General features: G+C 46.9%; 1 protein-coding gene across 1 annotated transcript; it reads right to left on the minus strand.

Moving 5' to 3' along the window:
- Nucleotides 1–377: 377 nt before the first annotated feature.
- LOC128062983 (cationic amino acid transporter 3-like) lies at nucleotides 378–5,839 on the minus strand. Its single transcript, XM_052655501.1, has 11 exons — nucleotides 5,375–5,839; nucleotides 4,604–4,762; nucleotides 3,191–3,368; nucleotides 2,873–2,985; nucleotides 2,501–2,723; nucleotides 2,189–2,328; nucleotides 1,981–2,083; nucleotides 1,602–1,801; nucleotides 1,231–1,397; nucleotides 635–743; nucleotides 378–469 (listed from the first exon to the last, which is right to left on the minus strand). The coding sequence occupies exons 1-11, from the start codon at nucleotides 5,745–5,747 to the stop codon at nucleotides 378–380; spliced, it is 1,857 nt and encodes a 618-aa protein (XP_052511461.1). The 5' UTR covers nucleotides 5,748–5,839.
- Nucleotides 5,840–21,662: the final 15,823 nt, after the last annotated feature.

Genomic DNA, 21,662 nt, shown 5'->3' on the forward strand with positions numbered 1-21,662 from the left:
TCTTCCTGTGTAGCAATCTATGTGTTTTTGTTGGAAAAAGGCACACAATGATATTCTTCCATGCAGGTTAGTAGTTTATTTTTTTCTGGTTAGCTTGTTGTACTCTCTGTGAAAATTCATCTTGCTGCACAGGTATGAGGTATGCACTTTTCTGTACATATCTATCATGCTTTGAAACGTTTACTAGAAACACTAGACAACAGAGAAGTCATTTCATCCACTAGCAATGAGTAAAGGGCCTTAAATTCACCCCCACCGTCACAGTCCATAGAGACTTAAAGTGCCCCTGGAACCAGCAGATTCTCCAGTGCCTGGAGGGATTCCACCCAGCATCTACGTCCTGTGGTTAAGATGACCTAGCACCTGGGGTGTTCTTGTCAAGAGTCTGGGAAGTGGAGGCTGCCTGCCGGCCATTGCTCACTGTTCTCCAAGCTGTGTCGGATCCCGTATCCAAAGTATATGATAAATCCTAGGAGGAAAATGAGACAATGAAAAGGAAAAGTAGGAGCTGCACCCAGCTACAAATGCCCAAAAGGCCTCCTATTATGGTGGCCAAGACAGTTTAGGGGAGATGAATAGAAGAGTATTGGGTTCAGTCCCTCAAGCGGTCTCTTTATCCTAGAAAACTTCTTACCAATTATATTCCAGACTCCAAATTGGGCCCAAGTCCTAGAGGTCATCTGTATCATCAAGTAAATGTTCACAAAGATGCTCACCAGTGGGACGACAGGCAGAGCAGGCACCTGTGGGCAGAGTCAGTTCATCCCTGAACACAGCCCAGACATCTGAGAGTGAGACCTGACCCCAGGTGGGCGAGAAGACCAGTCCTCAGGCTGTGTGTTCAGTGGCTACTCAGATTGTATATGTAAAGCACATATACTATGTGGAGCAGGAAAGTGGTCCAGGAAAGGGTTTTAACAACTCTCTTCCCTGGTGCAGCAAAGGATGATTAGACAGATTTTTTTTTTTTTTTTAGTATTTCTTTATTTGACTGCACTAGGTCTTAGCTGCAGTGGATGGGATCGTTCATCTTCATTGCACACATGGATCTCTAGTTGCACCCCGTGGGATTAGCTCCCTGACCAGGGAGGGAACCCGGGCCCCCTGCATTGGGAGCTCAGAGTTTAGCCGCCGGACCACCAGGGAAGTCCCAGTGAAGGATGTTTAGACCTAAAGCACACAGACTTCCTTCGCTCAAGGTGGACACTCTGGGCACATAAGGTCACCTACCTTGAAGTGAAGAGGACTGAGGCTCTGGGGCTGCCTCCAGATGATGGCCGTGACCCCAGTGATGAGCAGCAGCAGCAGCACAGCCACTGCTGTGAGCACGGAGTCTCCAGAGAACACACGTCTGGGCCACTGGGCCAGGATCACACTCAGGATGGTCAACAGGAGAACTGCAAGGGTCAAGGTGGAGGATAACAGAACAGGTTCAACTCCAGAAGCCAAAGATGTCAAGACCTTGGGTCACACTCCTCCCCAAAACTTCCCGCATCATGAAGGCTCATCGTATCTCCAGCATTCCTCAACTGATGAAATACACATTCCCACCTTATCTTGTCAATTTCAGAATACCACCAGAGAGAGATCCCAATGCTCACCAAGCAGTAAGGCACATCCATAAACAATCCGGCCAGATGTCCGGGTGGGGATGGTTCTGGGAGGGTGACAGAGACTCTTGAGAATCTTTGAAGTTCCCGCTTCAGGTGCAGTGTCCAAAGGACTTGCTTCAGCTACAGACTCCATCTCAGTTCCTTTCTCTGTTTTGTTGGTCTTGCTTAAATTCTCATCCTGTTGATATCTGAATTAGAGATATTAAAGCAATGTTAACAGCAGCCCCTACTCATCCAGCTCACACAGCCTATTCCAAATCTCTGCTGCCTTAAGCAGAGCAGACATTAAGAAGGCGGCATGAAAGCAGAAGACAGTTCCCTCCTCCTCAATCCAAGACCCCCCACCCAAGGTGTCGTGGGGTCTCACCTGAGGACAAGGACAGAAAATGCCACCAGGGAGTAAGCCAGCAGGGTCCCGATGGACATGAGGTCCACCAGGTCATGGAGCTCGAAGAATAACGCCATGACCCCTAGAAGGAGGCCACAAGACAAGGTGGGGGAGGGGAGTGAGACCCCAGGAGAAATATCCAAACTAAGAAAATTGATCAAAGGAGGCATGGCCATTATTTCTTTACCTGCAAGAATTCCAGAAGCTAAGGTGGCCGTGACGGGGGTACGGGTGCGGGCGTGGATGCGGGCAAGGCCCCGGAAAAGGAGCCCGTCATCTGCCATTGAGTAGATCACACGGGGCATGGGGAACATGGCACCCAGGAGGCTGGGAGAGACAACGAGGACACGTGCGGGGACGTGGGGCAGCAGGAGAGACCACGGCATCCACTCCCTCGTCTACATGGGGCAAGATGATCTTGCTCTCTTTTTCTCTCATTTCCAAGGGCTGGGATACCCGAGCATCTGGCAGTCCATGGGCAGAAACCCACGCCACTGACCTGGAGGTAAGAGCACAGAGGGTGCCAACAGCCACCACATATCTGGCAGGGCCCCAGCCAACGTGGAGGAAAGCCTGCGGCAAGGAGCTTGCAGGATGAATCTGGTAGTAGGGCACCATGAGGGTGAGTGAGGCTGAGACACCAAAATACGCCAAAAAGCAGATGAAGAGTGAGATCACGATGCCCAAGGGGATGGACCGCTGGGGATTTTGGGCTTCTTCCCCTGCAGGATTGGAGGAAGTACTGGATCAGGAAACACGCCAGGGTGAAAGCACAAAATCCCCTTTCCTGTTGAACCTCCGAAAGAAACCCCTACACCCAAGCGCAGCCCAGTCTGTGCCCACACCCTGGATGGGACCATGACCACATTACCTGTAGTAGCAATGACATCGAAACCGACAAATGCATAGAAACATGTAGCTGCTCCTTGGAAAACCCCATCAAAGCCAAAAGGCACAAACCCTCCTGCACCCAGAGGGCCTGAGCTATGGTGAGAGAAGGAACAAGACAGAACGTGGTTGAGGTGTGTTCAGCCATCACTTCTGGACTCTTGCCTTCACACCACTAGCCCTGGGCTCCAGGAGCCCCATCACCTGGATTCATCAGCCCAGGTCTGTTTAGTCTCCACCACGTTCCCATCTGTGCACCCTCCTCCATGTGCATTACTAAGGCCCAGAGAACCCTCCTAACCTAGAGGAATCATTGGATCCAGATATGTTCGGTTTGTAGTCCTCTTCCGTGAGCTTCCAGTTGTGTGGGTCTCCCTTAATGATGCCAGAGATGATGATGAAGCTGAGAACCAAAAGGTTCAAGCCTGTGAACACTTTGTTAACCAGGGCCGACTCACCAGCTCCCATAGTCAGTAGTCCTGTGAGAAAGATGGAATATGAAACATCCAAAAGTGGTTACGAGGGGCTGGGGTCCTGAGGAGGTGGACAGTGACTGCTCAGTGGATACAGGGTTTCCTTTTGTTGTGATGAACATGTTTGGAGCTAGACAGAGGTGATGGTTACAGAACACTGTGAATATACCAGGTCCCCTGAATCACACACTTTAAGATCATTAATTTCTTACTGTGGCCATCGTCTCCCAGTAGGCAGGTCTATTAAATCATTAGTTATACACCTTAAATTTATACAATGTTGGATGTTAATTATATCTCAACAAAGCTGGGAAAAATAATAAGATGCTTGATTTTATGCTATGTAAATTACCTCTTAATTTAAAAAAAAATCTTTGATCTCAGTACAGAGGAAGAAACTTGTTGGTCTAAGTGAATGGTTCTCAGTGGGGTGATCTTGTCCCCCAAGCAGCTGGCACTGTCTGGAGACATTCTTATTGTCACAGTTTGGGGGGAGGGCGGGCATCACTGGTGTCTAGTGAGTGAAGGCCAGGGATGCCACTCAACACCCGACAGTGATTTAACACAACAAAAACAAAACCCAGGGACTTCCCTGGTGGTCCAGCGCTTAAGACTCTGTGCCTCCACCTGAGGGGGCACAGGTTTGACCCCTGATAAGGGACAGAGGAACCTGGCAGGCTACAGTCATAGGGTTGCAAAGAGTTGGAGGTGACTTAAGTGACTTAGCACGCATGCACACAGGGGAAATAAGGGGCTTCCCAGGTGGCACTAGTGGTAAAGAATCAGATTCAGGTTCAATCCCTGGGTCTGGAAGATTCCCTGGAGAAGGGAATGGCAACTCACTCCAGTATTCTTGCCTGGAGAATTCCATGGACACAAGAGCCTGGCGGGCTACAGTCTATGGGGTCGCAAAGAGTCAGATACGACTGAGAGACTTAACACATACACACGCATGCACAGGGGAACCAAGATCCGGCATGCATTGCAGCACAGTCAAAAAAATAAATAAACAAATAAATGCAAAGGACAGCCGCCCGCACTTACGAATGATCCAGCCCGAACTGGCAGTAGTGCCAACGGTGGGAAACAATGGTCTATGTCTCACCTTCCTGTCTCTCATATCCTAGAGCCTTCAATCCAGTTGTAATTCTTCTACCGTTCTTCCACCCCAAGCCTTTCCTACCCCAGCCCCCCACCTCCACACCCCATTCTTCCCATCCTGTCGGTGATCCCTGTCTTACCCGTGAGCAGAAGCACCAGGCCCAGTGCAAAAAAGTCTGGGTACTTGGCCAAGAAATGGGGCAAATGAAGAGGGAAAGTTCCCCGTAACGCCTGAGAGATGTGGTCTCCTATCAAGCTGTCAAAGGCAGAGCTCCAGGCCCTGGACACACTGGCGGTACCTGCCGGAGCAGAAGATAGAACATTCATTAACAAGCACTCATTGAACCCCTACCTAGTGTCACTGGATATCTTTGGGCAGGGGAAGGGGCTGGGGAGAAACATAACAAAATGTTCTAATCTCAAAGAGATTCTTTTCACGGGTTGGGAAGAGACTAGGATGACCCACAAAATAGATCAACTGTTTAATGTTAGGAGATAAATGCTATGCAAAAAAAAAAAAAAAAAAAGAAAACAGGTCATTGGGAGCAGGAGGTCTGGGAGATGAGGGTTGAAATTTTCAATCAAGTAGCAGAGGGAAATCCCGTGAAGGCAACAGCTGAACAAAGACCCGCGATATGGTGAGAGGATGAGCCTGTAGGCCCTGCCTCCCTCTCACCCACTTCCTGCAGTTCGCTTCCCTTCTTTGTTCTGGGTCCATCCTTTAAAGATAACAGGAGAGAGCTGAGAAGAAGGGAGCTATGAGGTTTGCCTGCTGCTATGACCCACGTGTGTCTCCCCACCACCATCACAGTCGATAGTAGCAAAGTTCTCATGAATGAGTGAAGACCTAAATCCCTGCTCCTAGTTTCTTCATCTTAAGCCCCACACCTCCCCCCTCCCCATCAACTCACCGATGACATAGGACAATATAAGATTCCAGCCAGTGATGAAGGCGCATAGCTGTCCCACGGTGACGTAGCTGTAGAGATATGCAGAACCGGAGCCTGGTACCCGGGCCCCAAACTCAGCATAGCAGATCCCGGACAACATACAAGATAGGGCAGCCACCAGGAAGCAGATGACGATCGCTGGTCCAGCTTTATCCCTGGCCACCTCTCCAGCCAGGATGTACACGCCGGCCCCTAGGGTGCTGCCCACACCCAAAGCCACCAGGTCGAGGGTGTTCAGACAACGAGACAGGCGACTCTCAGACTCTGCTGTAGGCTCCAGTGGTCTCCGGCGAACCAGCTTCTGACCAAACTGGCGAATGTAGTGACGCTGCATCCTAGATGGAGCTGAGGAGACCACAATCTGCTGAGAAAACAAGACACAAAGTCATCAGGAAGGTCCATCTGCCCTCGGCCCTGGGAGTCCAATTCCACGGAGCAATGGAGTGATGGCAGGTGGTATAAGCACGTGGGGCAAGTTCTCCATCTTTGAGTGTTGCTTTCCTCAAACATAAAGAAGACTTTTGATATGTTTCAAAGTTACTGGAAGAGTTGCTTGAAGAGAAGTGAGAGGAAGAATACGTCTCTGTAAACATGCTGCTTTGGCTTGTGGGTTGTTTTGAGCTGAAGGCAATTAAGACACAGAAGATTCAGAAAAATCTCCTTGCTTAGGCTTAAGTTAGTCTCCCTTAACTGATCAAAATTATTTAGATTAGGGGACCTATGGCAGGAAGAGAGCTGTTACCAGAGATAACTCTTTATCTCAGGAAGACTTACCTGCAGTGAGTGGCAAACATTAATTTACCAACCTTCCCATCTTCCTGTGGGTTCTCTTCTCCCTGAAGCCCCAGATTCCCACCCCCTTCTCTTTAGCTCAGGGGAGCCTTTAAACCTCAATTGCTTGTCTTTGAACCTCAGTGCATTTATGGGACTCCCATACATAGGGGTTTATTTAATCTGTCTTATATAAGTTTAATGATTAGAACCTAGAAAAGAAAAGTTTCCCACCCCTGCACAGAAGCAAATGGTGGCAACCCACTCCAGTATCCTTGCCTGGAGAATTCCAGGGACAGAGGAATCTGGTGAGCTATAGTCCATGGGGTCACAAAGAGTCGGACATGACTGAGCGACTAACACACACAGAAAGAAGCAAAATCTTTCAACAAAGAGCCTGGCACACAGGAGCTGCTTAAATGGTATTAGCTAAATGGGTAAGAATGCTGGATTTTTTTTTTTTTTTTTTTTTAATCTTTTGGCCCTGCAGAATAGTTTGTGGGATCTTAGTTCCCTGGCCAAGGCTCAAACCCATGCCGTTTTCACTGGTAGCACTGAGTCTTAACCGCTAGACCACCAGGGAGGCCCCAAGAATGTTGATTTTTAAACCAAAATCCCGCCAGTCTATGTCTGACACAGGATACAGCATGCTTGGAGCTGGTGCATGGGGATGACCCACAGAGATGTTATGGGGAGGGAGGTGGGAGGGGGGGTTCATGTTTGGGAACACATGTAAGAATTAAAGATTTTAAAATTTAAAAAAAAAAAATGGAAAAAAAAAAAAAAATAAATAAATAAATAAACCAAAATCCGCTAGCTCTGCTGGTTCAAATCTGGCACCGTGATGTGTGGCTTATGTGACTACCCACAAGCTACACACTGCTGTGTCCTCCTTTCTCCTATAAAACAGAGAGATTAATTATTACCATCATTATTCCCCCCTTCCCTATTACATGTGATATGACAGCTGAAGGGGCTCAGTGATCAGAGCAATGAAACCAAGTCCGCCAGTAACCGAGTTCCCCTGCTGACTCTCTGATTCATCTCTCCATCCAAAACTTTATTCCCTTTCTGGTCCCAGTCCTATTCCCCTTGGGGAATCCAAAAAAGGAGGGTTGGGGCCTAACAAGAGATTGTTAGGCAGTTTGGGATGGACATGCACACACTGCTGTATTTAAAATGGATAATCAACAAGAATCTACTATATAGCAGGGAACTCTGCTATACAGGGAACTCTGCTCAGTGTTATGTGGCAGCATGGATGGGAGGGGAGTTTGGGGAAGAATGAATACATGTATATATATGGTTGAGTCCCTTTGTCTACCTGAAACTATTACATTGTTAATCAGCTATATTCCAATAAAAAAGCTTAAAAAAAGGGAAAAAGGAGGGAGTCAACTCAAGGAGGACCCTGCAGGACCCTTCTGGTACAAAAGTCTCTCCATCCTCTCCTTTGTTTGTAGACAAAAGATTTAATCTCCAAGGTCTTACCTGAGTTCCAAAATGCAGATTCCACAGTACTAATTAGAGAAGTGATGGAAACAAAGAAAAAGTAGCACCAAATAGTCTCCAAGGGAAAAACAGCTTGATGTTCTTATTTGTTCCCCAGGCTCTAAGTAAATAACACAGTACCTCAACCATTGTTTTTGCTCTCCTAGAAAGAAGTTGAGGGATCCCAGAGATCTTGATTTGCTAGTTTACCTTGCAGCAACACAGATCAACCACAATCGCCAGTAACCCACTGAGTCACAAAAATGCTGAGAGGATGTCTGCAACTGAGATCTTCTCCAGAAGCTGAAATCACAAAGACCACCTCCTCTCTGGGCTCCCCAGGTGGCTCAGGGGTAAAGAATCCACCTGCCAATGAAGGAGTTCCCTGCCTGGGTCAAGGAGATGCCCTGGAGGAGGAAATGGCAACCAGCTCCAGTATTCTTGCCTGGAGAATCCCGTTGACAGAGGAGCCTGGTGGGCTAGAGTCCACGGGATCACAAAGAGTCAGACGCCACTGAGTGACTAAGCAGACTGTGCCTCAGGCACAAGATTCCACACTCTACCCATCTCTCCACTAAGGATCCTAAAACCTGAAGCTTTCTCCTCCACGGCTTGCAGAGTTGGCAAGGAATTGGATCTCTTCTCTGGGACAGAAAGCAGACGGAATTCACAGGGAGGGATAGACTGTGGCCCAGCTCAGTCAAAGCATCAAACCAGAGTGCCCTCCCAGCTGCCTGGAGAAGAGGGAACTGCCTTCATTCTGGATCAGAAATGGCAGGACTGTTTCCTGCTGCTGTGGGGCCTGAAACGTCTCCTCCCTACACGGCTCCACAGGGTTAGGCTGATTCAGAGACCACGAGTCCCGTCAGGGGCTTCCACCCTGATACTCCAAAGTCCAAGGTTAGCATTTTGATTGAGAGTCAGGAAACTCATTAGAATCTTGGTTCCTCAAACACCCCTGCGGAGTCATATACTTCCTGCTCAAATGCTGCTGCTGAACACTTTAGCCCTGTTAGTAGGAATACAAATGGTGCAGCTGCTGCTGATAAAGTATGTTTTTTCCAGGGACTTTCCTGTCTGTCCAGGGGTTAAAAGAGTCCACCTTCTAGCGCAGGGGATACAGGCTCAATCCATAGCCAAGGAATAGGATTCCACATGCCCTGCTGTGTAGCACAACCTAAAAATAAATTCAGTCAGTTCAGTCGCTTAGTGACCCCATGTTGTGTCTGACTGTTTGTGACCCCATGGACTGCAGCAAGCCAGCCTTCCCTGTCCATCACCAACTCCCGGAGTCCACTCAAACTCATGTCCATCGAGTCAGTGATGCCATCCAACCATCTCATCCTCTGTCGTCCCCTTTTCCTGCCTTCGATCTTTCCTAGCATCAGGGTCTTTTCCAATGAGTCAGTCATTCGAATCTTTCTTTAAAAAAAAAAAAAAGTATGGTGGTTCCTTCAAAAACTAAAAATGGATTTTTCATGATGATCCAGCAACTTCCCCTACGGGTGTATACCCCAAAGAACTGACAATAAGGTCTCAAAGAGATATTTGTACACCTATGTCCATAGCAGCAGTATTCACAGTAGCTGAAAGATGGAAGCCTCCCAGAAGTCCATCCTCAAAAGAATGGATAAACACTACACAGACAATGAAATATTACTCAGCCTTAAGAAGGAACTAAAAAGAGCCTCTTGATGAAGGTGAAAAAGGAGACTGAAAAAGCTGGCTTAAAACTCAACATTCGAAAAACTAAGATCATGGCATCCAGTCCCATAACTTCATGGCAAATAGATGAGGAAACAATGGAAACAGTGACAAACTTTATTTTCTTGGGTTCCAAAATCACTGCAGACTGTGACTGCAGCCATGAAATTGAAAGACACTTGTTCCGTGGGAAAAAAGCTATGACAAACATAGGCAGCATATTAAAAAGCAGAGACACCAGCTTGTTGACAAAGGTCCATTTAGTCAAAGCTATGGTTTTTTCAGTAGTCATGAACGGATCATAAAGAAGGCTGAGCATTGAAGAAGTGAGGCTTTCGAACTGTACTGCTGGAGGAGACTCTTCAGAGTCCCTTGGACAGCAAGGAGATCACACCAGTCAACCCTAAAGGAAATCAACCCTGAATATTGATTGGAAGGACTGATGCTGAAGCTCCAATACTTTGGCCACCTGGTGTGACGAGTCGATATTGGAAATGATTGAGGGCAGAAGGGGATAGCAGAGGATGAGATGGTTGGATGGCATCACCGATTCAATGGACATAAGTCTGAGTCAACTCGGGGAGATAGTGAAGGACAAGGAAGCCTGGCGTGCTGCAGCCCACGGGGTCGCAAAGAGTTCGACATGACTGAGCGACTAAACAAAACAAAGAATAAACAGGAAAGGAAATTCTCTGGTGATCCAGTGGTTAAGACTCTGGGCAATCACTGCAGGGGACACAGGTTGGATCCCTGGTCTGAGAATTAACATCGCACATGCTGTATGGTGCAGTCAGGGAGGATGAGGGGTGCGGAAAGGAAATTCTGACACAGGCTACAACATGGAAGAAGCTTGAGAACATTATGCTAAGTGATGTTTGCCAGGCACTAAAAGACAAAAACTGTGATTCCACTTCTATGAAGTACCTAGGTAAAGTTACTTGACTAGAGACAGAAAGCAGAATGGGGCTTTTCCAGGGTCTGGGTGAGAGGGGAATAATTGTTAAGGGAGGACACATTTCAGTTTTACAAGAAGAGAAGAGCTCTAGGGATAGGCTGCCCAGTAATGTGACTATACTTAACATTACCGAACTGGAAGTTTAAAAATAGTTAAGATGGCAAATTTTACGTCACATGGTATTACGTGTATTTCTGTTGTTGTTTAGTTGCAAAGTCACATGCAAGCCCATGGACTGTAGCCCACCAGGCTTCTCCGTCCATGGGATTCTCCAGGCAAGAATACTGGAGTGGGGTGCCATGCCCTCCTCCAGGGGATCTTCCCAATCCAAGGTTCGAACCCACATCTAATTGGCAGGCGGATTCTTTACCACTGAGGCACTTGGGAAGCCCCTACGTGTATTTTTATCAATGTTTAAAAAAAATTCTGCCAATGATAAATAATAGAGCGAGCTTCACAGAATTGCTGGGTATAAGGAACCTGAAAGTGATTTAAAGTAAATCACCACACAGCCCTCCTCCATAGGTACCAAACTCTAGACGATTAAGTCCCTGACAGTTGCCCCAAGATGCAGAGAGGAGGAACCTACAGAAATGGACAGTACACAGGAGACTGAAATCAGTGGCCCACATGTCATAAATCCTTACTAGTGTTTGAACACCAGTGAAAAAATTAGTCTAAAAGCCTCAAGATCTGATGCAATCTCCTCCCCTGCCCACCTCTCCTCACACAAGCTTACAACTCCTAACTCCTCCTGCTCTCATCTGGAAAATAGGTCTTTCCACCCTCCAGCTGGAGCCAATTGCACACATGGGTGGATTGAAGAGGTCTCTTTAGGTGAGGGTTCAGTCGTTTTCGACTGTCTGCGACCCCATGGATTGTAGCTGGCCAGGCTCCTCTGTCCATGGGATTCTCCAGGCAAGAGCACTGGAGGGAGTTGCCATTCCCTTCTCCAGGGTTCTTCCTGACCCAGGGATGGAGTGGTCTCCAGTGTCGCCTGCATTGGCAGGCAGGTTCTTGACTGTTGAGCCACGTGGGAAGCTCATAGGCTTTTATGAGGTCTCTTTAGGAGGATCTGAACTCAGCACCCAGTCTCCGACAGAAGAGGGGGTGACCCAGGACTTACCAAATCTTAGGAGTAGAGCCTGGAGCACGGATATCGGTCAGTGTGGTTGAGTTTAAAGCTGCGTAGGGTTGGAGCTGATAGATCTGGAAAAACCAAATCTGGGAACACTCCCACAACAAAAAGACAATCCTTAAGCCCTGGGCGGGGTTGGGCGGGGATGGGAGGGGCAGGTCTGCAGTGGTGCAATCAGCCACTTCTCTTCTGAGCTTGCCCTCAGGGGATAGTTCTGAGATTCTTGAATCTGCAAGTGGTAAAAACACACAGAACTTAAAATTTAGCCACTTCTGTCCTGTTAAGTACCTGTACATCTTGTGCAACGGAACCCCAGGATTTTTTTTCATCTGGCAAATGGAACCTCTGTCCCCACTTAACCACAATTTCCTCTTTCTCCTCCACCAGCTCCTGACAATCTCATTTCCATTCTCTGTCCTTATGAATCTGCCCACTCCAGGTGTTTCATTTAAGTAGAATCACTTAACCAGTATGTCCATAAGATTCACTTACACTGTAGCATGTGTTAGAATTCCCTTCCTTTCTCTCTCTCTCTCTCTTTTTTTTTCTTTAGCTGCTGGACACCTGGCATCTTAGTTCCTCAACCTGGGATCGAACCTGCGACTCTTGCTTTGGAAACTTGGGAGTCTTAACGACAGAACCAAACAGAAGTCCCCCTTCTTTTTTTTAATGCTGAATAATACTCTAGTATGTGTGCCTGCCCCACCGGCTTATCCATTGTTTGATCATGGGCACTTGAATTGCTTTCATGCTTTACTTACTGTGAATAATGCTGCTATGAACGTGGGTGTACAAGGCACCAGATTGTGCTTTCAATTCTTCTGAGTATTTCCTCATAGGCAGAATTGCTGGATCGTATGGTTCTAAGATTTTTATATCCTGTAATGGAGAAAATGTTCACATACTGCCATGGGGGAGTTGATTGCATTGTACATGGTTCAGCCTGAACTTTATATGAACTAAGACAGCCTGTCAGACTCTCACAACACATTAGCTTTAATTGTTGGGGTAAAGAATGTCTGTCTTGCACATAAAGATGGACCCCCTCTTCTCATGATGTCCATGTTGACACTCTCTGGAAGATAAGGTTCCCTTCCCAGACCCCAGGGTCCTGCTGTCTCACTATCTGTGTACGAAGTCTGTCTCTTAAGAAAGCTTGAAGGAATATACTCTGTCACGTGTGATGTGTGTTCTTTGCTTGGGTGAGGGGCAAGATTGTGCTAGACACCATGTTTCAATGGAGCAGCTCCTCAGAGTTTTCTGAGAAGGTGCCTCCCAGACTACAACCCTCAGTTTGGCTCAAATAAAACTCTTTCCTATTCCTATCAGAGATTGTTTATTGATTATTTCATGGACACTTGCATTCACTTGTTCATCAAGGACCCCGAGAATTAGCGGCTATAAAACTGAAGACTCTGTTCCCACCTTCCATATCCTTTTGCACTACTTGGCTCCCCACAGTCTGCACACCACTTGAGACACTCCAGTGTGGGGACCCCCAAGGCCAGCTGGACCCCAGCCAGGAGAAGGGGAGCTTAACATCTCTGATGTGAATTCAAACAACACAAGCATGGAACAAGCATTGGGTCTGCATCCAGACTTGCACAAAGGGTTGGAAGAGGATAAAGGGGATGTGACTTGGTTCCCTTCTTCAAGTTTGCTGGGAGGGCTGAGCACAGAGGCAGGGAAGCGGAACAGGGTGTAAGGGGTCAGGAGCTCTACACGAAACAGGAGCAAAAACCCAGGAGCAAGTGAGGTGGGGTCACTGGTGAGGGGCTGAGAAGATTTAGACACACATCAGAAACACTGGACACAAACCACTGAAATGGGATTTAAATGCCAGAATTGACTCTTACAGGGCTTCCCAGGTGGCTGGGTGATAAAGAATCCTCCTGACAATGCAGGAGACACAGGAGATGCGAGTTCAACCCTGGGTGGGGAAGATCCCCTGGAGAAGGAAATGGCAACTCACTTCAGTATTCTTGCCTGGGGAATTCCATGGACAGAGGAGCTTGGTGGGCTACCGTCCATGGGGTCACAAAGAGTGGGACACAACTGAGTGACTGAGCATGCACACTTACATTATGATGCTGATGCTTACATCAGCTTTTGAAAAGTCAGCTACACAAGATGGAATGCAATTGCTTAAACTGTTGTGCAGAGTTTTAGTTGGTTGTGTGGGGACTCACGGGAAACCCCAGAGTCGGTTGAAACAATTATTTTAAGGGAAGACATTTGAGATGCAAGGGACATAGAAAGAAACCTTCTCTGAGCCTCCCTTTTCTGACTCAAAGCAAAAAATACTGGTAAAGTACGGCTGCCAGAAACTGCCTCTTTGAGGAGAGGCTGCTCCCAAGAGGGTGACGGTAAATTAAACTATGACAATAACTATGCTCCCTTGGAGTTTTCTAGCCTGAAGAAGCTGGAAAGTCCACTTGTACCTGCAGAGATAGCATTATCACAAAATATCTCACCTCATGTTTGCTCTCTCAACCTATTTGCTTTTCCTAAAGGAACTCAATGAAAAAAAAAAGAAACTCATTTGTTCTTCCCATAGAAGCCTCTTCTCCCTACCCCCACCCCCTACTCCCCTACTCCCCTGCTGAGCTGGGTGTTTGCTGTTTATTCGCTCAGTTGTGTCTGTGTCCAACTCCTTGCGATCCCTCGTACTACAGCCCACCAGGCTCCTCTGTCCATGGAATTCCCCAGGCAAGAATACTGGAGTGGGTTGCCATTTCCTTCTCCAGGGCATCTTCCCGATGCAGGGATCAAACCCGTGTCTCTTGCATTGGCAAGTGGATTCTTGACCACTGAGCCACCTGAGAAGCCCAAGTTGGATATAGAGCCTGTAATTTTAATCATTTTAGCAAGGTATACCTCCTTTTAGCTTCCATACAGAATCCTTTCCTCCTGTTAATTTGTCTTCTTCTTCTTTTTTTTTTTTTTTGGCAAGCTCCAGTCATAGAACCTAAGAGGAGAGAGGAAATGTTTTTCTGCTCCAACACCGGCAAGGTTTAAATGTTTCAACAATGTAATGTGCTACAGAATAAAATATGTGGCCAAGTTTAGGAAGTAGATTCTAGAGTTCATCCATTTAACGGTGCCAAAGGGAGCTCTCTGTGCCAGACACTAAACTAGGCATCAGGGATTTAGAAGCAAAGAACACTGTTGACTTTAACAACAGTTGGACATTTGGAGACACCTTACGCTGCTGCTGCTGCTGCTGCTAAGTCGCTTCAGTCCTTATACTGAAATAAATTTCACATGGTTAAAAGATTAGGCCATGCCGAACAGCATGTGGGATCTTAGTCCCCTGATCAGGGATCAAACCCACACCTCCTGCATTGGAAGTGCAGAGTCTTAATCACAGGACCACCACGGAAATACTTCAAGATGATAACTTTTCAAAGCAACAAGAACGTAATAGGAGAACACACACGAAGCGTTTAAAATAACTCTTTGAAATTGTTGCTGTTCCCTTGCTAAGTAATGTCCAACTCTTTGTGACCCCATGGACTGCAGCACGCCAGGCTTCCCTGTCCTTCACCATCTCCCTGAGTTTGCTCAAACTCATGTCCATTGAGTCTGTGATGCCATCCTACCGTTCCATCCTCTGTCACCCGCTTCTCCTCCTGCCCTCAATCTTTTCCAGTATCAGGGTCTTTACCAGCGAGTGGACTCTTCCCATCAGGTGGCCAAAGTATTGGAGCTTTAGCATCAGTCTTTCCAGTGAATATTCAGGTTTGATTTCCTTTAGGATAATATTAAGACAGACATTTACGCCTTGAGAATTTTTATGTCCAGTATCACATTGATCACACTGTATAGAATTTAGAAGATCCCAATTGTCAGGCTGTTATGATTCATATGAGCTTTTTTTTTTTCCTGCTGCAGACTTGTGGGACCCTAGTTCCTCAACCAGGGATCAAACCCAGGGCCTCCACAGTGAAAGCACAGAGTCGTAACCAATGGACCGCCAGGGAATTCCCAACTCCCCTGGAATGCAATGCAGGTCCATCCCTGCTGCTTTCTCCTCACCCTCTCATCTCTTCAGTGTAATTTACCTTTGCATTGCATTCATCGCATGGTAACTGTAAAAATGTAAGAGAGATGCTTATGTGGCTTTTTCATTTTCATTCAACAATTACCCTTATTTTTTTGTTTTAATTTGTATTTATTTTTGGCTGTGCTGGGTCTTTGTTGCTGCCCAGACTTTCGCTAGTTGTGACGAGTAAGGGCTACTCTCTAGTTGCAGTGGGCAAGCTACTCCCTGGGTGGCTTCTCTTGCTGGCGGAGCACGGGCTATAGGGCCAGTGGGCTTCAGTAGTTGTGGCTCGCGGGCTCTAGAGCTCAGGCTCAGTAGTTGTGGTACATGGGTTTAGTTGCTCGTGGCATGTGGAATCTTCCCGGACCAGGGATTGAACTCATATCTCCTGCATTGACTAGAGAATTCTTTGCTATTGAACTATCAGGGAAGCCCTACCCTTACGGGATGGCTCACTCTCTCCGCTGGTTTCCCAGCCTCATGACCTCCGTCTCTTAAATAGTAGCATCTGTTCTTTTTCATATGTATCTCCAAGTTTATGAAATTAAATCTCAGATGTATAACCATGGTTGAGATTGGGTACTTTGTGTATATATTCAGTTCAGTTCAGTTCAGTCGCTCCATCGTGTCTGACTCTTTGCATTAAATATGAGCATTTTAAGTTGACCCTGAAAACACTGGCCTGTGATTCACAAGTCGAAGACCTGTCCCCAGCGGCATACATTGATTTTGTCTCACATCCTGTACTACATAAATGGACTCAGGACTCTCCTGGTGGTCCAATGGTTAAGATTCCAAGCTCCCAATGCACAGGGCCTGGGTTCGACCCCTGGTCAGCAATCTAGATCCCATATGCTGCAACTAAGACCCAGCACAACCTAATATATATATATATATTTTTTTTTTTTTTTTTAAGTAAAGAAAGATAAATGGACTCAGGCCATGTGCTCTTTTTGGTTTGGTTTCTTTCACTCAGTTTTGGGTTTGCAGGTCCTGTGGGACTGTTGCATGAGGCTGAGACGACCCCTACTCATCATGGCAGTAGGTTACCACATCCTATTGGACACCCTAAACCTACCCAGGGCTATTAGTCAATTGCATATTAGTAAAGCTGAAAGGGAAAAACATGGCAATATCACAGAGTATCCATAAATCACGTAGACTTTTTTATTTTTGTTCTTTTCATTCTTTTTCTTTGTACACACTATTGAAAGTTCCTATCCTCTAATCCGCTTATTACTTATTTATTTATTTTTGGCCAGGCTGGTTGGCCTGCAGGATCTTAATTTCCTGACCAGGGATTGAACCCGACACTGGGAGCTTGGACTCTTTACCACTGGACCACCAGAAGTCCCTAACTCACTTATCATCTTTTCCATTTTCTCTGCTCTCCTATAGATGCCCTCAAGATGTTAGATAACATCAGTGACTCAGTGGACATGAATCTGAGCAAACTCTGGGAAATACTGTAGGACAGGGGAAGCCTGGCATGCTGCAGTCCATGGGGTGTCAAAGAGTTGGACATGACCAAGAGACTGAAAACAACAGATGCTCTCTATTGTATTTTTCATCTCCTCCACTGAGTTTCTCAGCTCCAGAATTTCTGTTTGGTTCTTTTTTTAAGATCTGCATCTCATTGGCAAAAATGCCACTTTATTTTTTTGAGATTTCATTGAATTTTCCTTTGGCGTTTTCTCATGGAGTTTCTTCAAAACAGCATTTTTGAATTGCTTATATGCTTGTTCACAAAATTCTGTGTCTTGAGGAATCCAGTGATTAGGACTCTGTGCTTCCACTGTTGGGGGGCAGGTTCAATCCCTGGTTGGGGAATTAAGATCCCACTAGCAGAGCAGGCGGAAAAGGAAAGAAAAATTTTATGTGCCTATGTGTGTTTCAGATCGATATTTAGGAAAGTGTCACTTTCTGTTTGTAATGACATGTTTCTTTGCTTTTTCTTTTTCTTTTTTTTTTTTTGTAGTTTTCCATTGGTGCTTTCACATTTTAAGGAGAAAGCACCTCCTTAAGCCTTTGCTAGCCACATTCAGTGGGGTATTCTTTTTAATGATAGTGGTGTATTATCTGGGGCTTTCTCTTTCTCTCCCTACACTTGCTCCGCTTTTCTTGCTCTCTCCTGTGGGAGAATTCTCAAGCTTTTCTGTCTCTGCTCTGACAACTCACCAGGCTGCCTCCTGGAAACCTGTCTCTGGATTCCCAGAAGGTGGCTCTAGAGCTCCAGCCTGTGGGCGCCCTCGCCCAGAGCAGGGGCCGGTTTGCTGAGCCTGCTTCTTGTCTGTAGAGTTCCTATGGGCACTGCAGGGGAGGGTCCCACAAGGAGCCCCTGGAGAGTGGGGGCAGGTGTGGGTGCAGCACTTGGGGCACTGAGGGTGCCCGCGGACCCTGTAGGGAGATTCCCCGGTGTGGTGCTCCCAGAGGCTCGTGACTGGACTCACCATTGAAAGCAATTGTTTTAGTGCCCTTTAGAATGCCCGTCTGCCTCTTTCCCAAGATCCTTCCTCTCCACCCTCATGGAGGTCCCACCTCGGGACGCTGGTGCCTCTGTAGACAAACCGGTGTTTCCAGGGGTGCCTTGCCTTTCTAGGGGAGCAGAGCACTCACTCACCACTTTTCTTCTCCTTGGTGGGAGAAGTGGTCTCTGGGTAGATCAGCCCCCGGAGATGTTCCCTGGGGAAGAGGGGCGGGCTGAGAGCTGAAAAATCCTCTTTTTTTTTTTCTTTCTCGATTTGTATTGAAGAACAAGTCATCTATTTCTGCCCTAACTAATCCTTTTTTTTTTCCTACTTTATTTTACTTTACAATACTGTATTGGTTTTGCCATACATTGACATGAATTCGCCACAGGTGTACATGAGTTCCCAATCCTGAACCCCTCTCCCACCTCCCACCCCATATCATCTCTCTGGATCATCCCCGTGCACCAGCTGGATGAAACTGGAGCCTATTATACACAGTGAAGTAAGCCAGAAAGAAAAACACCAATACAGTATACTAACACATGTATATGGAATTTAGAAAGATGTTTGAAAAATCCTCCCTTACTGCCCCCTCTGCTGTGACTACATTGTCTTGGCACGCTGGAATCTCCCCCAGGCAAACTCGCTTTCTGCAATTACTCTCTGTGTGTCGGAATTTGCCCAGGTCAGTTTTCCCCACCGCCACCACCGCAAGGGGGATGGGAGCAGGCTCACCAGCCCTGCAGGTTCCACAGCCCAGGCAGAGGTCCATCTGCCTGGCACCAAGATGCACAGATAGGCGAGATTCCTCCCAGGTTCCTTGACACGTGGCGCTAGGTCTCACAGGCACCCGCTTTTGCTCTGTCTGTTGTTTTGTGCTTCGTTGCTCAGTTGTGTCCGACACTTTGCCACCCCATGGACGGTAGCCCGCCAGGCTCCTCTGTCCTTGGGGATTCTCCAGGCAAGAATACTGCAGAGGGTTGTCATCTCCAACTCAGGGATTGAACCCCTGTCTCCTGCATTGCAGGAGGATTCGTTTTAGGAGGCTAAAAAGGAGAAAGAGGCAGCAGAGGATGAGATGGTTGGATGGCATCACTGACTCAATGAACATGAGTCTGAGCAAACTCTGGGAGATAGTGGAAGACAGGGAGGCCTGGCGTGCTGCAGTCCATAGGGTCGCAAAGAGTCTGACATGACTGAGCACATACGTACATTTTTTGCACCACATCTCAACCCACTCTAGTACTCTTGCCTGGAAAATTCCATGGACAGAGGAGCCTTGTAGGCTACAGTCCACGGGGTTGCAAAGAGTCGGACACGATTGAGCAACTTCACTTCACTAATTTTTTAGAGTGCCCCTCCAAGGGAAAAGCAGCCTCCCTGAGAGCAAAGATTGTTTTTCATCCCTGTATCTGCAGAGATTAGACATAAGAAGCTCAGTTCATGGCTGAAGATCAAATGAATGAGGCTATTAGTTGATTGCTTGAATCAGCTTAAAACATTTCAGTGTGTTAGGTGCATTCCACCTAAAAGGACTGTAATCTTCTTAAACTATAAACTCTTGTGGGTTGGCCTGTGTCTTCTATTTCTCTGGAGAAATGGAGACTCATGGGTACTTCTGCTTTATTTGCAGGGGGGAGGGGGTCGCTGTGCTAGGTTTTGTTGCTGTGTGCAGGATTTCTGCAGTTGCAGTGAGCAGGGGCTACTCTCTGGTTGAGGTGCCCAGGCTTCTCACGGCAGTGGCTTCTCTTCTGGCAGAGCATGGGCTCAGTAGTTGTGGCACACGGGCTTAGTCCCCCTGTGGCATACGGAATCTTCCCAGGCCAGGGATTGAACCCATGTCCCCTGCATTGGCAGATGGATTCTTAACCACTGAGTCACCAGGGAAGTCCTGGTGGGTGCTTTTTAAGTTAGTATGCTTAGGACAGTACTTGTTTTGGCTTAGGGGTTTGGGGGTGGGTTTCAGTGGGTATTTTTGTTTTGGGGAAATGATATCTTAGCAGAGATTTAGATGAAATGACAGAAGAAGTCATGCAACCATCTGGTAGAAGGACATTTTAGCCTTCAATCTATAGGGAGATGTCATCAAGGTAAGCATAGAGAGAGCCTCCATAAGTACAGCTAAGGCACTTATATGCAGAGTACATCATGAGAAATGCTGGACTGGAAGAAACACAAGCTGGAATCAAGATTGCCAGGAGAAATATCAATAACCTCAGATATGCGGATGACACCACCCTTATGGCAGAAAGTGAAGAGGAACTCAAAAGCCTCTTGACGAAAGTGAAAGAGGAAAGTGAAAAGTTGGCTTAAAGCTCACCATTCAGAAAACAAAGATCATGGCATCTGGTCCCATCACTTCATGGGAAATAGATGGGGAAACAGTGGAAACAGTGTCAGACTTTATTTTTGGGGGCTCCAAAATCACTGCAGATGGTGACTGCAGCCATGAAATTAAAAGACGCTTACTCCTTGGAAGAAAAGTTATGACCAACCTAGATAGCATATTCAAAAGCAGAGACATTACTTTGCTGACTAAGGTCCGTCTAGTCAAGGCTATGGTTTTTCCTGTGGTCATGTATGGATGTGAGAGCTGGACTGTGAAGAAGGCTGAGTGCCGAAGAATTGATGCTTTTGAACTGTGGTGTTGGAGAAGACTCTTGAGGGTCCCTTGAACTGCAAGGAGATCCAACCAGTCCATTCTGAAGGAGATCAGCCCTGGGATTTCTTTGGAAGGAATGATGCTAAAGCTGAAGCTCCAGTACTTTGGCCACCTCATGCAAAGAGCTGACTCATTGGAAAAGACTCTGATGCTGGGAGAGATTGGGGGCAGGAGGAGAAGGGGACGACCGAGGATGAGATGGCTGGATGGCATCACTGACTCAATGGACGTGAGTCTGAGTGAACTCTGGGAGATGGTGACGGACAGGGAGGCCTGGCGTGCTGCGATTCATGGGGTCACAAAGAGTCGGAAACGACTGAGCGACTGAACTAACTAACTAACTGAACTAATGCTTAGGACAGTATTTGTTTTGGCTTCGGGGTTTGGGGGTGGGTTTCAGTGGGTGTGTTTATTTTGGGGAAATGATATCTTAGCAGAGATTTAGATGAAATGACAGAAGAAGTGATGCAACTATCTGGTAGAAGGACATTTTAGCCTTCAATCTATAGGGAGAAGTCATCAAGATAAGCGTAGAGAGAGCCTCCATAAGTACAGCTAAGGCAGGGCTTCTTAACCTTGTTACTATTGATGTTTGGAGGCTGATGGTTCTTTGTTGTGAACACTGTAATGTGCACTGTAGAATATTTAGAGCATCCTTGACTTCTACCCATTAGATCAGCAGTCTCCAACATTTTTGCCCCCAGGGACCAGTTTCATGGAGGACAATATGTTGATTCAATAAATGTATGTGTTGCAGAAAGATTACCACCACAGCATTAGCTAGCACCTGCATCCCATACTTAACCTTTTTTTTGTAGTGAGAACATTTAGGATGTATTGCCTTAGCAACTTTCAAGTGCACAGTACACGATTATCAGCTATAATCATCATGCTGTACATTAAATCCCTGCTGCTGCTGCTAAGTCACATCAGTCGTGTTCGACTCTGTGTGACCCCATAGACCAGCGGCCCACCAGGCTCCTGTCCCTGGGATTCTCCAGGCAGCCATACT

The sequence above is a fragment of the Budorcas taxicolor genome, chromosome 18 (assembly GCF_023091745.1).
Source record: "Budorcas taxicolor isolate Tak-1 chromosome 18, Takin1.1, whole genome shotgun sequence".
Classification (NCBI taxonomy): Eukaryota; Metazoa; Chordata; class Mammalia; order Artiodactyla; family Bovidae; genus Budorcas; species Budorcas taxicolor.